Below are 16,417 nucleotides of genomic sequence, written 5' to 3' on the forward strand. Positions count from 1 at the left end.
TGAAGCCGCAGCATTGATTCTAATCGTCGTGTCTCTCTGGTGTATGATTAAACACCTCATATCAGTTTACACCTCCTAATTCAACATTATCCCCTGCGCTGAAACAAAATAAATCTAATCAATTAAAATGCACAGTACAAAAAATTAAAATGAAGAATAAGTGCCCAAAAGATATGATTCTAACAAATTTTAACCTGGAGAATTTTATACATTAAATAATTTAAGAAACTATCTCTCTTAATTCTGTAAATTAAGCAATTCGTAATAAATTCAGGAACAAATAACAGCTTCAATAGTTTAAACTTACCTAATTAGAAACAAAAATATTATTTGCCTTATGTGGAAGCATGTTGGGAAAGCAAAGAAATTCAGAAATCCTGTTCCATGATGAACACAGACATTGGTGTCCAATTGTAGTCCAACCCCTATACACACATGTTCGAAAATCGCAGTTACAAATGCAATGAGAATTCATTGTCACCCTTCAACTTAGGAGAGATATAGCTGTAACATATGAAATTAAAGTCATGCATAGATTTTTCTGCATCTTTTTACAACCTGCAGCTTAAAAACTTTATATTAATAAAGCACGCATGGTGTAGAGGGTTTAAATCAAAGATTCTTGTAAATAAAGTTTTAACAAATTAGTTGGTTTATCTCCAATTATCTTTATTTTAATTTTATTTTATTCCTTATTTTATCAAATTTCAATTTGAAAATTCAAACCATATAACCATATAACATATAACATATAACAATTACAGCACGGAAACAGGCCATCTCGGCCCTACAAGTCCGTGCCGAACAAACTTTTTTTTCCCCTTAGTCCCACTTGCCTGCACTCATACCATAACCCTCCATTCCCTTCTCATCCATATGCCTATCCAATCCTTTTTTTTTTAACTTTAAAAAAAAAAAATGTAATACAATGCATGTCCAAAAGGAAAACTGACTTGCAAATATATATCTATCAACAACAAATAATTCAAAAACTTTGAGAAAAATCATGTCACTAATAAAAATGTATACAAAAACAAATGGTATGGAAAATTGTCAATCCTCTCCTCATTCCCTGAATTTGAAAATTATGCTTAGGAGAGTATTTGTAGTGCATTTTGTCAATGGTGCACAATGCAGCCACAGTGCAATAATAATGGAGGGGATGAAAATGGTGAAGGGTAGCTGATGGGATGTTTTGTTGCAGATGGTGTTGGTACTTCACTCATCCAAGCAAGTGGAGAGTATTCCATCACACTCCTGAATTGAAAGTGATGCTGGAAATGGCTTGTGATATCAGGCAGTCATTTGCCTGGCTTCTACCCTGCTATTTATGTGATTGGCCCAAATGGGTTTATGCACAATGATGACCACATCACCCCCTCCCCCACCCAGTCGCTCTGATGTTAATGATGAAGGACTCACGATGATACACCGAGGGTGCGTGGTTAAACTCCTTCTTGTTAGAAATAAAATGGTGATTGTTTAATACAGGAAGGGGGAAGAAAACAGAAAACAATAAATCATAGAATAATAGAAAACAAGAGTCCGAGGACGGTCCCGACCTCACACATCATCTGTTTATTTCCCTCCACATATGCTGCTTGGCTTACTGAGTACCTCCAGCGTTATTTTTGCTCAATATCCCAGTATCTGCAGTTTCTAATGTCTCCAAACTATTATTCTGTCAGTTTAAAGGATATGTGCGGGTCGAGTTTTTTAGACAGAGGGTGGTGGGTGCCTGGAACATACTGCCTGGGGTGGTGATGGTGTAGGCAGATATGACAGTGGTGTTTATGAGACTTTTAGATCAGCTATATGGATAAATATGCAGGGAATGGAGGGGTAAGGATCATGTGCAGGCAGACGATATTTGTTTAGCTTGGCATCGGGTTCAGCACAGACATTGTGGGCCAAAGGGCCTTTTCCTATGCTGTAGTTAAATCAAAGAGCATTTTGACTTAACACCTTTGACATTTCAGATTTAGATTATATTTCAGTAAATTATTACATGTTCAAATCTTTGTTACAGCCATTATCAACGAGCAAAACATTGTTAAATACAGGAATATTGCATTCTTAACGAATCACTCATTAATATAATCACGTTGGTACTTAAATACATAAAGGAAACTAAAGAAAATTAGAAAGGTTTGTATTTTTGCAATACATTTCTGGAACACAGGTTGTTGTCCCAAGTCACTTTCAATTCAAGAGGGAGTTTTGTAGCGGGGGTGCTGTTGCGATGCATTGGTGTTGATGGAAGGCTAAACACTTGGCCGGCAGGCTAGGGATGCTGTGGCAACTTCTACATCCAGTTGAGAAGGAAGATGCGGCCCAGATGAACACAGGGTTTGAAAGGCAACCCCTCGTACTGAGCAACAGTCTCTGTGTCGCTGAATATTGTGCTGGACACATCCTTCGAACACAAAGGCAGTGCAATCACTCAACGCCAACACTCGTGGAGGAAAGCTGCTCGGACGATCGTTAAGGAGGTTACTTACAGCATGGTGGGACGTTCTCGGGGAGATATTCTGCCCTGTAACCATGGCGACTGCAGCCGGAGACCGGGACTGGCGGAGGAGACCCCTCCCGGAAGAGGCCGGCATCGTCCCGGAAGTCAGCGCTACACGCAGTCATGTACGGCCGCTTCGTGTCTCGGAAGATCAGTCGCATCCGATGGCGGCCGGAGCCTGCCTCCGCGCTGCAGCCGCCGGAGAGTATCGCCACCGGCTCCTGGGACGCCGAGGTGTGTGCACTCCGGAAGGAAACGTGGATGGAGGCGGGACTGCGGGAAGCAACGGCAGGGAAGGGCAAGATGAGGAAGGCGGGAGGAATCAAAGATAGCTCTGCTTTAATCTTTGGGAGGAATGGCACAGGCGAGGGAGGGGGCAGTGCCGGGACAGACAAGTGGAGCTGGGGGCGATGTGGCGACAAGAGGAGAGGGTGCGGCGGGCTCTGTAGGAGTTGGGCTGGGGTGTGGGGACATGGAGGAGTGGGGGGGAGGGGGCAAGAGGAGTTGGGGGGGAGGGGGCAAGAGGAGTTGGGGGGGGAGGGGGCAAGAGGAGTTGGGGGGGGGGGGGGCAAGAGGAGTTGGGGGGGGGGGGGTGGGGGCAAGAGGAGTTGAGGGGGGGGGAGGGGGCAAGGGGAGTTGGGGGGAAGGGGGGGCAGAGGAGTTGAGGGGGGAGGGGGAAAGAGAGGGGGGGCAAGAGTAGTTGAGGGGGGGGGGCAAGAGAGGAGTGAGGGGGGAGGGGGGAAATAAAACGTAAGGCAGAGTTTTCAGAACCAAGGAGAACTGGCAGGTAATGTAAAATACCCACCAAACTGTGTATAGGGTGATTTCACGAAAGGTCACTGGGGCGTAGACCCGCACCAACGTGACCGAAAATCTCAAGTGGAGGACATGCTAGACATCCGGTACATGTTAGTGGATGGGAAAACACGCACTTTCCCACCCGTTAAAAACATAGAAAATGGCCAGGTTTTGATCTGCAATTTATTGTGCCAGTCGGGGTGACCGTGAGGCACAGCTACCTAGATTTACAGTTAAAAAAAAAGATAGAAACTAAGGTAAATTAAAGAGGGAGCTGAAGGTGCCAATCCAGCGGAAGTGAACAGCGGACATTTGCCGTGGAGATTTAGAGGTCCAAAATATCGGGAATTCTCGCGTTTGCTCGCTGAATTTCATCAAAAGTAAGTCAATAATGCCTTACTTTTGATGAAATTTTGAGATTTTCGGTCACGTGGGTGCGGATCTACGCTCCAGTGACCTTTCGTGAAATCACCCTATTACAGCTGTGTATCTCTGGCTCATTAAAAATTGTCTGGCTCCTGGCTCCTTAAAAGTGTTTTTTAAAGTACTTACCGTACACTGTGCTAGCCGTCTTAACCTTCCTGTTCATCGCGGTGTGTGTCTATCACCTTGGCTTTGCACCATGTGAATTTCAGACAGTGCTCCCCCCGCTTTCCCTGGCCCCCACCTTTACGATGTGTTTGTGTGTTCCACTCTTGACACTCGTCATTCCACTTCCCGATTTTTCAGCGACTGCCGCGAGCTTGACACTTGTTGGCAGTCTGCTGAAAAATCGCCTAAGTTGGACAGGCCCTTAAGATATTTGGGACTGAGATAAGGAGAAATGTCTTCACTCTGACAATGGTTTACTTATGCAATAAGCGAGTTCGGTATTCCGACTGCGCATTCCCAGGTCATAGGTCACTCGCTATAAACATTCTCGGCAGCTGTGCTGCTGCAGGCCTACGTTTCGTCTGGGGTCGGGCACTGGTGTCCGGCACTGTTGTTTTGGGGGGGGGTGGGAGGGAACGGTGGGCAGTCCAGTGGCTGTTCGGTAGCACTAGCGGCGCCGTGGACCTGGGTTCTATTCTGGCTTTGGATGAGCCGCGGGTCTGTGTGCGCGCAGCAGCTGAGAATGTCTCTCATTGTGTAGTTCGATATGTAGTCTCACTCAAAGGCCAGCAAATTTGTCGTCATCATTCCACAGTCTGAATAAACTAATTAATCTGTGAAGTACAGTAGTAATTTTTCCTATTTTGAAACCTCGCTAATGATGTTTTTTCCCCCGTCCCCAAGCAGCAGAACAAAGTATGCCTTTGGGAGGCATATGGCACTGATAACACTGAATCAGAGCACTTGTTTGTGGAGGACCCTGAGCTCAAGTGTGAAATAAACCACGATGGTGATGTTATGGATTTACAGGTAACTGCTAAGCAGTGATCAAGTTTATAATAGATTTTGCTGCCAATCTAATTCTCCCAGCACTGCATTTAGAATATCTCCCAATAAAATTCAGATGGAAATAGCTAAATACTTGGAAGATTGAGGATTTGAAGATTATGGGAAACTAGCACAGACCACGACCATAGATCAGTCATGATCATGTTGAATGACAGGGCAGGCTTGAGGGCCTGGTGGGCTTCCCCTATTTCCTTGTGTCTTGATTCTCAATTAAAAACTACTTTTTTTTTTTAAAGGTATATTTGGGCTTGTGAGTGACTGCTATCCCTCTAGGTTTTCAAATCAAGTGACCTTTGGGATTATATATTCAATTTTACATTTTGTGCATATTTGTTTCTGTACAGCCCCTGATCCCCTTTGCTGCAGCAACTTTGTGTTAACTTTCTACTGTTATAACATCCAACTGTCAACATATAAAATTAGCAGTTTGCTTTCATTTTGTAGGTTTTTTAAAAATATGTATTTTTTATTAGAAGCAAGCATGTATCATAATAAAAACATTTCATTTGTTGTAGTTTTTTGACCAGGAGAGGATTGTCACAGCTTCGTCTACAGGAAGTGTGAATCTATTCCAACATCAACCCAGCAGCGAGGTAATAACGCACAATTATGACATTTCCACAGTGCTTCCATATTTTGGCTCATAATATTTAGTTTGGAGACACAGCACAGAAACGGATCCTTTGGCGCACCGGGTCCGTGCCGACCGGCGATCCCCGTACACTAACATTATCCTTCACACACTGGGCACAATTTACATTTGTACCAAGCCAATTAACCTACAGACCTGTATGTCTTTGGAGTGTGGGAGAAAACCGAAGATCTCGGAGAAAACCCACGCGGCCACAGGGAGAACGTGCAAACTCCATACAGACAACGCCCCTAGTCTGGATCAAAGCCGGGGCTCTGGCGCTGTAAAGCAGCAACTCTACCACTGTGCCGCCCAATTATTTTATTGTTTCCACTGTCAATGTTGTGCTTGTTTCAGATCCTGATCCGGTTCCTATTTTGTTTTCTCTTTGCCTCTCCTGCAGACTCTTACTCTTTCCCGGACCTGGGACCGTGTCCACTATCATTTGAACACCAGCGCCCCCTGCACCAGCGTGGTTTGTAGTTATCCTGACATTGTTACCGTTGGGGAGGATGGACGAATCAATCATATCCTAGCTGACTTGAAGGAACCGGTGCGGGTCATAGGTGGGTGAAGGAAAGTAAGGCTGAGTTTAATAAAGAACACTGCAGAGCAGGAAACATCAGATACCAGCGGATGTGTTTAACTATAATAGGCTTGCTCCTCCTCCATGGGTCACCACCTCTGTGGGAGGGGACTTCATACTCAATCACATGGTTTCCTCTTCCTTCATCTGAAATTATGATCATCCCCAAATTTAAATTGTTCCACCAACGGTGAATGGGTTTTCACTATCAAAGCAACAAATATCTTTAATAGCTTAAAACAAAACAAATGAATGCTATGAGAAGAGAAACAGTAGGTTTGGAAAGAGAACATAGAGGGTTGCATATAACTAAAGCAATTGGTATGTTGACATTTAATAAATGAATGAATAAGTTTATTGGTCAAGTATTCACATACAAGGAATTTGCCTTGGTTCACTGCCCACAGGTGCCAATATGGCATACAGTGACAGTTACAAATGACACATAAAACACTAAACATTAATAATAAAACACAATTGATCAAACATGCGAAACAAACAAAATACCAGAGCAAAAGGAGGCTACAGATTTTTGGTTATTGAGTAGAGCTACTACTCGTGGAAAAATGCTGTTTTTATGTCTGGCTGTGGCAGCTTTGACAGTCTGGAGTCACCTTCCGGAGGGAAAGTGATTCAAAGAGTTTGTGGCCAGGATAAGAGGGGTCAGAGATGATCTTACCCGCTCGCTTCCTGGCCCTTGCAGTGCACAATTCGTCAATGGAGGGAAGGTTGCAGTCAATAATCTTCTCAGCTGCAGCCTCTGGGCGTCGTGCTTGGTGGCTGAGCCAAACCAGACCACGATGGAGAAGGTGAGGACAGACTACGATAGCCGTATAGAATTGGACCATCATTGCCTGTGGCAGATTGTGCTTCCTCAGGGGATGGAAGGGGATGGAAAGTAAGAAAGCGTTATTGCAATAATTAGACCAAACTTGGGAAAGTGCTGGTTATTTCCTCTGGCTTGAGGGATTACATACAGGATACAAGTGAGGAGATGGTTCTCAAAAGATCTATGATCCAGTTGAATGGTGCACCCAGTTCAAGAGACTAAGTATCTTAATCCTGTTTGTAATGCTTTTTAAATGATGTGGGATTATTTTTAAAGAATGGAAGTACAATGTATAGAGATATATAAACTTTATCAACATCCCAAGCTCTTTGCAATAATGTAATCCAAATAAATTGTCACAGCCATAAAATCTGGCATGGAGTTTAAGATTAGAACGTTCCCTTCTGCTTATTGACATCTGTACATAGGTATTTTCTCGTCTGGTTTTTGATCCAGGCTCTTCGGGGAATCTAGGCAGTCAGTAAAAAAGAGAATATGTTAACATTTTCTAAATCTTCTTCACTTGCTGCACTTGATGAGATTCTGCATTTGCAGAACTAATTTTATGAATAATTTAAACTGTCAGTATTAGTTTTTCACGTTGCCCTTTTGAAAATGTATCTCAGAAATTTATGTTTGGTAACTAGTGAGAGCTACCTCAACTCATTGCCCTGTAAATCTTTCAGTTTTGAAACTCCTGCCGTGTAGTAATGTAACACTGATCTCTGCTTTCTGGTTTTGTATTTAATATGCAGATATTGGATTATGTTTTCTGATGTACTTTATTTTGAATGATTTTGGCCTTCTAGGCTATTGGAGTTGAAGTCCATGTTTTTGGTCAGTGGGGTAGTTTCCAAATGTCTAAAGCTAGGAAAGAGGTGCAGATGTTCAGGGAAAGGAATTAATTTAAGATATATTAACTGGGATTGTGTTTTATAGCGGTGAAGAATTTGAATGACATGCCCAATACAAAGGTCAATTGCAAAACTTCCAACTTGCTCAAGTTGACAGCTTGTAAATCCAGTAAAAAAATTGAGCATATAGAACTACTGTTTCTAACATAGCAAGACAAAATTTTACCAGTCACTTTCTATTTAATGTGGCCTTGTGCACCATTAAGATAATGCACAGTGAAAGTGTGACAGAGGGATACCAGAGTGATTTATCTGTTTGCCTTTAAATAATGGCAATGTTTTGTTTGTCCCTGCCTAAGAGAACTTGGGAAGAGGCCTGCCTTCACCGTCATTTTTCGGGACTCTGCTGGGAGGATCTGTGCTCAAGTCCTTGGAAACAAGTACACCAGCCACTGCCGACTAAGACATGGCTGGTACATGATAAATTAATTAATGTTGCAAAGTGAGAACAGGCTTTTGCAATAGAGCTGCCTCACCAGACACTAATAGTTGAACAGAATTCGCATTGACAAGTTTTTCATGTTTGTTTGTTTGTTAGAAATTGGCTTCCAGATCTCATCTTATTATTCCCTCTCTTTTCAGATAATGCTGACAGCAGTTCACTCAATGCAGTTACGTTTCTGCGAACTACAGAGATTTTGACAGTCAATTCTATTGGGCAGTTGAAAATCTGGGACTTCAGAAAACCAGGAGACAAACCATTGCAGATATTTTCTTTGTAAGTTGAACGATTATGTATTCACTTAACCCTATATCTTATGCAGGAAATATAATGGTAAAGTACAAGTGTGCAGCAGGTTAGGACGTCTTGGATAATTATAGTTGCATAGGCAAGATCTGCATGTTGAAACTTTAAAGTTCTTTTATCTATAATGCGAAGTAAATACTAATGGAGCTGCACAACAGATTATACAATGTTCCAAAAAGGATTTGAGTGGAAAGAATCCAGATCATTTTAAGAATCTGCCTACAGCTCCAGTTGCAGATGACACCTTTCAGATTCCAGCCACGTGGTGTTTATTTAAAAAAAAAAAAAAAAAAAATCTATTGGTCACTGGTAATTGTTTTTCCCTTATACCTGTGAGCTCTAGTCCTTGGCCCCTCTACCAGTGGAGAGATTCCACTGTCCCCTCAACGTTTTATATACTTACAACAAAACCCTAATTCTCCTTCTTTAAAGAAAACGGCTCCAGCCCTTCTCGTCCATCCATGTAATTATAGTCCCTCAAGCAAGGGACCATTCTCAAATCTTTCCTGGACCCTCTCTGATTCTTTCACATCTTTTCTATAATGAAGATAAGTGAACATAATTGTCCAATTGAGGTCAGACCACTGTTTTATAAAGATTTGACACCACATTCCTATTTTCATACTCTATGCCTCTGTTGATAAAATCCTCAGCATCCATGTACAAATTCCCATTTTTGTTCTAAATACATTCCACTCCTCCGTATGCTATCCTTTTACTATTTAAATATGGCTATATTTTTAGATTCTTATTTAGGGGGTTGCCAGTTAATCTTTTCTCATACACCTTCTTTGTCTCACATGTTTAGTTTCTCTTTCTCATGATCCTTTTGTAATCAGCCTGGTTCTCACTGGTATTTACACGCCCACAGGACATAAGCAGACTTGATTTGCTTTCTTTTCCTTTGTACCTCTTTTGTCACTCGGGGAGATTTGTATGTGTTAGTTCTCCCTTTGCCCCCCCCTATGTGGGTGTGTCTGAACTGCACCTGAATCATCTCTTCCATAAAGGCAATCAATAGTTCGAGTGCTGCTTATAAACTTTGCGTTCCAATGTACTTGGGCTGAATCCACTTGCATCCCATTGAAATAACTTGTCAGCTCCTCCAAATCAAATAATAGTTGCATGCTTGTCTAATTTACCCATGGTGCCTTTTACACACTACTGCTAATAATTACAGGTTATGCATCCTTATGTTTAGGATGAAGGACCTGTATTTTCTATTGGATATTTGACTATTGTATTTAATATATTTCCATCTCAACTTACTACAGGGATTAATTAATTTGTATGTTTGGTTCCTACTTCTGAACTTCCATGAATCAAAATGTTATTTCCACACTACTGCCAAACCTTACATTATCTTAGAGCTCTAATGGCTGTACAAACTTGTGTTTAGAATTTAAATTATTTTAATTGTTTGCTTAGTCTTTTGTTTCCTTTCTGGATGCTTCTCTTTGTTTTCAGTACAGATGAACGAGTGCCCCTGCACTGTGTAGACAGACATCCGAGTCAGCAGCATATAGTGGGGACAGGTGGCCAGGATGGAACACTATGTATCTGGGATATCAGACAAGGAAGTGTTCCGATCTCCGTGTTGGATGCTCATTCTGCAGAAAGTGAGTTTGAATCTTCTCATCTGACTTGGCCTCTGATAACTGAGCATTTGCACTACTAATTTGTGTTATTGATTAAATCTATGAGTTTAAAGGTCACCTTGTTTTCAGTGAGGGGGGAATTTAATCCTGATTTGAGACTTGCATTAAAGTGTAGGAGTGCATTTGCATGTCATTCAATTATTTTCATGAGGAAAGTCTTCAGCTAGAGTGGGTAAAATGTGGAACCCGACACCACAACAAAAACCACACAACTCACCTAGATATGGTTAAGACAAGTTACGGGTGAAAAGTAAAGGATATTCTGAAAAGGTTAGATGAAGAAGGGTTGGGCAGTTCCGATAGCTTGTATTTACATGCAAGTTTAAACATTTTTTTAGAATTGCATAGATGTCAAAAGTACTATAGAACTCCACAATTCTGCATCCAATTGCTGATAGTTCGGCATCTGGGTCACTTGTTAGTAAGCTAGGAGTCCAGAGTGTGAGAATGTGGAAACAAATAGCTGCAGATGCAGGTAAATACACAACAGGACACAAAGTCTGAAGGTCTTGACCCAAAACGTCACTTATCCATGTTCCCCAGAGATGCTATCTGACCTGCTACGTTACTCCAGCACTTTGTGTCCTTTTGTCCTGAGTGTGAGAGTGTTTGGAGCTGCAGTTGCGGTTGGGAGTATGGGTACATTTGTGACTGGAGCTGGAATTCAGAGTGCTAGTATACTATTGCCTTTAAATTCACCAGGTTCATTAGAAAAATCATACCGCAACTTGTTTTTAAAATAAGTGAAATAAAAGTGTTGTTATGACAATTTCTTCCTTTTCTAATGTCCAACTTTCCATTGCCATAACTACACAGGTAGGTAGGACTAATCTTGTGCAGATTATAGAAAAAAGATCTTCCAGTTGTTATTTCCAGTTTAATTGATTCTTTATTGAAGTAGTTGTACAAACAAAGAGATGAACATACCAGGTCCTACTTATTCTTATGCAAGTTGTAGCTTTCTTTTCTCTCTCTCTGGTGAGAGCTGTGTTCTCTCCACCTTCCGTGCATGATCTGGTCTGGTCACTCCCCGCCCAATATGATATTTATAATGCCCTTCTATGCATCAAATGCCCACCCCCCAGTGTTCAAAATAATACTGCTAGAAATATCTAGACAAAATAATATAATATGCAGTAGCTAACCTAAACATAAATGGCTCCTACAAGTGTCTTAGGGTTTAATTAATGCTGACATGCAACAATTTGGAAGATCTCCCAGTTCAGCGTTACCAAAGTCCCTAGGACACTGGATTATCAGAGTTTTACTCGAATAGTTACATAATTGCTGTTGGCTGTAGTTGCCTAGCATTGAAAATCATTAATGGCAATTTGTGCAGTTTGCGTTGCTTGTTTAAGAAATATTCCCCCTCCCTTTACCTCATGACTGTACGTAGGATTCACTGAAACATCTGTGTGATTTTTTTTTTAATTGTATTTTTTAATTCTCTGGTAAATAAACCTGAGGAAAATAAACCATCCTACAGTTCCCTTTTAAGATATGACCTAATTATGGAATAAAAGGCAATCCCATGCGACAAGGGCATGAGTATTTTCATCTCCAAACCCCTGAAGAAATGGACATCACTGCTCACTGGATCTCTTTTTATCTATAATTCCATGTGCCACCCTATCTCAGGCCTTTTGCATCGAATCTACCGATTCCTCCAACATTGAACAATGTGTGCTCAGAGCTATCTGCAAAAATTAACTTACTTTAGATGGCTAACTCCATAGTGCCTTATTTTGGTGGTCAGTGCCCATGTCCCTCATCTGGTCATATGTCCTCATCCCTTGTACACCATGACCGAACCACAATTACTTTGTTGCACCCTCCCTAACTAATGACCATCATTTTGGTGTGGAAAGCCCAGACATCTCTCCTCAACTTCCCCATCCTCCATCTGCTATATCTTGTTCTCATCAATGACAGAATACAACACTGGCCATACTGTTATCTTTAGGAAACTCCAGTCCTGTCTGCTTTCATTGATGGGTATATAAGACTCCATAGTGCTATTTGAACAGGAGAGTTTCTCTGTTGTAAAGAGTAATCCCTCAACCGACATCACTAATACAAATGTGTCATTGACATGGTGTATTTTGTCAGACCTCACTGGGTTGTATTACAAATCAACTTCTTTCCTCAATGATTTACGATGTTCATGTTTATTATTGTCATGTATACTGAGGTACAGTGAAAGGCTTTGTTTTGCATGCTATCCAATCAAATCAGGTATACTATATGTAAATACAATCAAGTTAAGTACAACAGGTAGAGCAGGGGAAACGATATGGAGTGCAGAATATAGATTTTGGCTTGTAGCTCCATAGATAATGTTCAATGTCTGCAATGGGATATTTTGGTGATATGGGGCACAGGGTAGAAATGCTTCCTATTATCTAAAAAGATTAATGCAAATAAAACTGATAGGATGTCTACTTTCTAATGCATATTCTGAATTAAGTCTCTCCTCCACTATTGTCATTCAACTCCGTTTCCCCTAAAGACTGTACGCCATTTTGATTATGTTGAATGCAATGTTTGTCTTACTTTCTCATTAAAACCTAACATATGTACACACAATTTCATATTATTACTAATTTTTCTTAAAACTTCCCTTAGCTAGATTTGAGCATTGTCTTGCAAGTCAAGTAGATAACCCTACATTGGCATTTTCACAGTGGTCAGACTAGCCTCTGCTTTGCCTCTTCCAGGTCAATGATAATAATGACAAATAAACTAGTAAGTGTTGTGCATGAGGAACATTTTATCACACTGGACTGCAATTGCAATATTGCCTAGCGATTGAATGGCAAAGTATGAAGTTCACATGGGTATACATTTTTTTATTGACAGTGTGGGAAATTCATTTTCACCCTTCCAACCCTGATCATGTCTTTACCTGCTCTGAGGATGGGACTTTGTGGCATTGGAATGCATCTGTTGTTAATTCTGAAAAACCTTCTTATCTTCAAGGTAAGAACTGCTATACCTGTTCTATATTGATTAAGTTAATATTAGCAATGGTTTTTTTAAAAGATTAAATTAATTGAATCACCCTGGGGCAATTAATGCTTTTAAATGGAAATTTGTGTAACAAAAAAACAAATGAGGGGTTCAAATCTCAAAATGCCTGAAGAGGTAAATGTGTTCATTAGATGTGTTGGTCATGGGAATGAGACCCCCCTCAGCATGCGAAGGCCAGAGTTACACAGAAACATAAAAAAATAGATGCAGGAGTAGGCCATTTGGCCCTTCGAGCCTGCACCGCCATTCAATACGATCATGGCTGATCATCCAACTCAGTATCCCGTACCTGCCCTCTCCATACCCCCTAAAGTTAGAGTGGGAACGGACACAACCACATATTTTAGCACCTTGCTCATCCATAATATTTCTGGCCTAATGATACCTAGGCTGCTACCTGCAATCCGTTCCACTCAGTCTGGGTTTGTAATCTTCGAATGTTACAATCACAAGCTGCATTGAGAGGTTTAAAAACTATTTTACTACTTGTGCAATTTTGAAAAAATGCTAAGTTTAAAGCAGATCATACTCTTGGTTGTAATGGAAGCATAATTCAATTGCCAAGCAAAAATTGTAGGTGCTGGATATCTAAGCCAAAAATAGAAAATACTGAAAATAAATCAGGGGCTGACTTCTTCTGGGTATTTCTAGCTTTTTCTGTGTTCAAATTGAACGATACAGTTTTTGCTTGGCAATTGAATTGTGTAAAAATGGTGGTTCTGAAAATTGGATGCTAATTCAGCTGCATATGGACTAGGAACAGGCATTCGTTATAATTTAAAAACAAGTTATGACACTTGCCTTTCTTGTGTTTTCCCAGGTAACAGAAGCTTTGTGTTGAATAATTCCAAAGTTGACTTGAACCAGTCAGTGAGCAGTGCATGGGTCGCCAGTGATATTACAAAAGGAAAAGTCGATGCCAAAAATCTACTGTCGGATTACAGCTTGTCTGTCAATAGTTTGGATGTCGTGGGAGAGCATTTAGTCTGTGGAACAGATGCAGAAGCTATTTACATTACCAGAAATCTGCAAGTCTGAATAAGCAGATTCAAATTACTGAACATGAACTAATGCTCTAAAACCAAATTCTTTGCCATTATGCTGAGCAACGACAAGCATACTTGGATAACTTTAATAAAACACTCCTTCAAAAGTGACATGGTTGTCTGATTTTAACACCTCATGCAGAAGACCAAATGAAGTTTAAATCAAGGCCATATCCTTGAGTCACAAACTTATTTTAAATCTCCAGCACCACTTTACTGTGATTTCTAACTGTTAGTTGAGAATTTAAGAATCCTTACATATTGTATGACGATGCACATAATTTAGTTTATTATTGTCATGCGTACCGTGGTACAGTGAAAAGCTGTTTTTGTTGCGTGCTATCCAGTCGGCGAAGACTATACACGATTACAACCAAGCCATCCACCGTGTACAGATAGAGGTTAATACGAATAACATTTAGTGCAAGGTAAAATCCGATTAAAGTTAGTTCGAAGGTCTCCAATGAGGTAGACGGTAGGTCAGGACCGCTCTCTAGTTGGCGAGAGGACTGATTAGTTGCCTGATAATAGCTGAGAAGAAACTGTACCTTTTGCCTGAGGGGAGAAGGAGTGACCGGGGTTAGACTGGTCCTTGATTATGCTGGTCTTGGATGGAGCTGCTCCCAAACCATATTATGATGCATCTCGATAAAATGCTTTCCACTGAATCTGTAGATGTTGGGGAGGATTGTTGGGGACATAGAGAATTTCATGAGCCTTCTGAGGAAGTAGAGGCATTGATGTGCTTTCTTGGCCATTGCTTCGATATGGCTGGTTCAGGACAAATTGATGGTGATATTTATTACTAAAAACTTGAAGCTTCCAACTATGTGCCACTTCACTTCCCGGAATCGATCACAATCTCCTTGTTTTTGACATTGAGGGGGGAATGGTTATCCCAGTACCAGCTTGGGGATTCTTAATCTCTTTCCTATACTCTGTTTCATCAATGTTTTATATCTGGCCCACTACAGTGGTATCGTCTGCAAATTTGTAAATTGAGTTGGGTTGGTATTTGACTGCACAGTCATGGGTGTATAAGGAGTAAAGAAGGTAGCTATAGTCTATGAATAAAAGTCTGTCATAGGTGGCTCTCTTATCCAGGTGTTCCAGGGATGAGTGTAGGGCCAGGAAGATGGCATCAGTTGTGGCGGTATGCAAATTGCAGTGGATCAAGGTTGCTTGGTAGGCTGAATTTAATAATGAAGTAAGGATGAGCTGAATATTTGCTAAATTTAGCTGTTAGAACATTTTCTTGTATTGATCTTAATGCAGAGGTGATGGACTTAAAGTCATGGCTACGGGTTTAGACATAATCCTAGAAATGAATCTGACACCGTCTAAAGCAATTTGTATCTATATAACAAAAGTTCCAGTGCATCTCCAAATTGGAGAGAACAAAATTACTTTGGGGAAAAATTAGCTTGGGGGGGGGGGAAAGTTTTAGTCAAAGTTCAACGAGAACCGTGTGTGTGTGAGAGAGATGGATATACAGATCCTCCCCAACTTATGAATGCCTGACTTATGTACAGGCATTCCTGACATCGGAATTGCTCATTTGGGAGACTGGCAGCGCGGATTTGTCAGCTGCTGCTGAACTGCAGGTATCTTTACCAGTGGGAACTCATTTTGCAGCCACATTTCTGACTTGCAAGTTGTTCATAGGACTGGAACCTGGGGACGACCTGTTCAGATTTAGGAAGTTCCAGAAATTGCTACCCTGGCTTCTGTGTGGGACAATTCCAAGCAAATGGGAGTGCTGGTGCTCAAAGCCTGGGAAAGTAGAAAGAGGAGATAAGAGACGGCAGATGCTAAAGTCTAGAGAGAAAAAAACTAACTGCTGGAGGTTCTCGGCATCTGTGGATGGAAATGGTTAATTACATTTTGGGTTGGGACCCTTCAAGAGTAGAATAGAGGGAAGATAGCTAGAAAGTTGAAGGTAAGGGTTGGGTCAAGAGCTGACTAATAGGTAGATCCAGGTGAGGAGTGGTTGATTAACAGATGCGTCAGGTGGTAGAGAGAAGGGTGAGGAAGGTCACAAAGGCTGGAGGGGAATTGGAGATGACAAAGGACAAATGGTGGAATCTTATACAGAAAGGTGAGGAGTGATGCAGAAATGTAGAACCAGTGGGAGGGGGTGGTGGGTCGATGGAAACTCGTTCACCCATTTCCACCTCTCCCCTCTTTTTTGTTCAATATTCCAGCATCTACAATATCTTATCTCC

General features: G+C 41.2%; 2 protein-coding genes across 4 annotated transcripts in view; one reads left to right on the forward strand and one right to left on the reverse strand.

The window, feature by feature from the left end:
* shprh (SNF2 histone linker PHD RING helicase) overlaps positions 1-2,633 on the reverse strand; it is a 70,810-nt gene extending 68,177 nt beyond the window's left edge. For 2 of the 3 annotated variants that reach the window (XM_055635079.1, XM_055635081.1), the window contains exons 1-2: positions 2,502-2,629; positions 308-504 (exon numbers count right to left, since the gene is read on the reverse strand). The gene's annotated coding sequence lies outside the window, so the exon portion shown is untranslated. Of the gene's footprint in view, positions 1-307; positions 505-2,501 lie in introns of all 3 variants that reach the window. The other variant, XM_055635080.1, reaches the window with a different exon arrangement.
* Positions 1-14,303, forward strand: part of nup43 (nucleoporin 43) — a 162,159-nt gene extending 147,856 nt beyond the window's left edge. The window contains exons 2-9 of the mRNA XM_055635089.1: positions 2,605-2,746; positions 4,589-4,711; positions 5,266-5,343; positions 5,785-5,947; positions 8,293-8,428; positions 9,926-10,077; positions 12,976-13,095; positions 13,967-14,303. Of these exons, the coding sequence (XP_055491064.1) occupies positions 2,636-2,746; positions 4,589-4,711; positions 5,266-5,343; positions 5,785-5,947; positions 8,293-8,428; positions 9,926-10,077; positions 12,976-13,095; positions 13,967-14,184 (1,101 nt within the window). The 5' untranslated portion in view covers positions 2,605-2,635 and the 3' untranslated portion in view covers positions 14,185-14,303. The remainder of the gene's footprint in view (positions 1-2,604; positions 2,747-4,588; positions 4,712-5,265; positions 5,344-5,784; positions 5,948-8,292; positions 8,429-9,925; positions 10,078-12,975; positions 13,096-13,966) is intronic.
* Positions 14,304-16,417: the final 2,114 nt, after the last annotated feature.

This window comes from Leucoraja erinacea, chromosome 5, assembly GCF_028641065.1.
Source record: "Leucoraja erinacea ecotype New England chromosome 5, Leri_hhj_1, whole genome shotgun sequence".
Lineage (NCBI taxonomy): Eukaryota > Metazoa > Chordata > Chondrichthyes > Rajiformes > Rajidae > Leucoraja > Leucoraja erinaceus.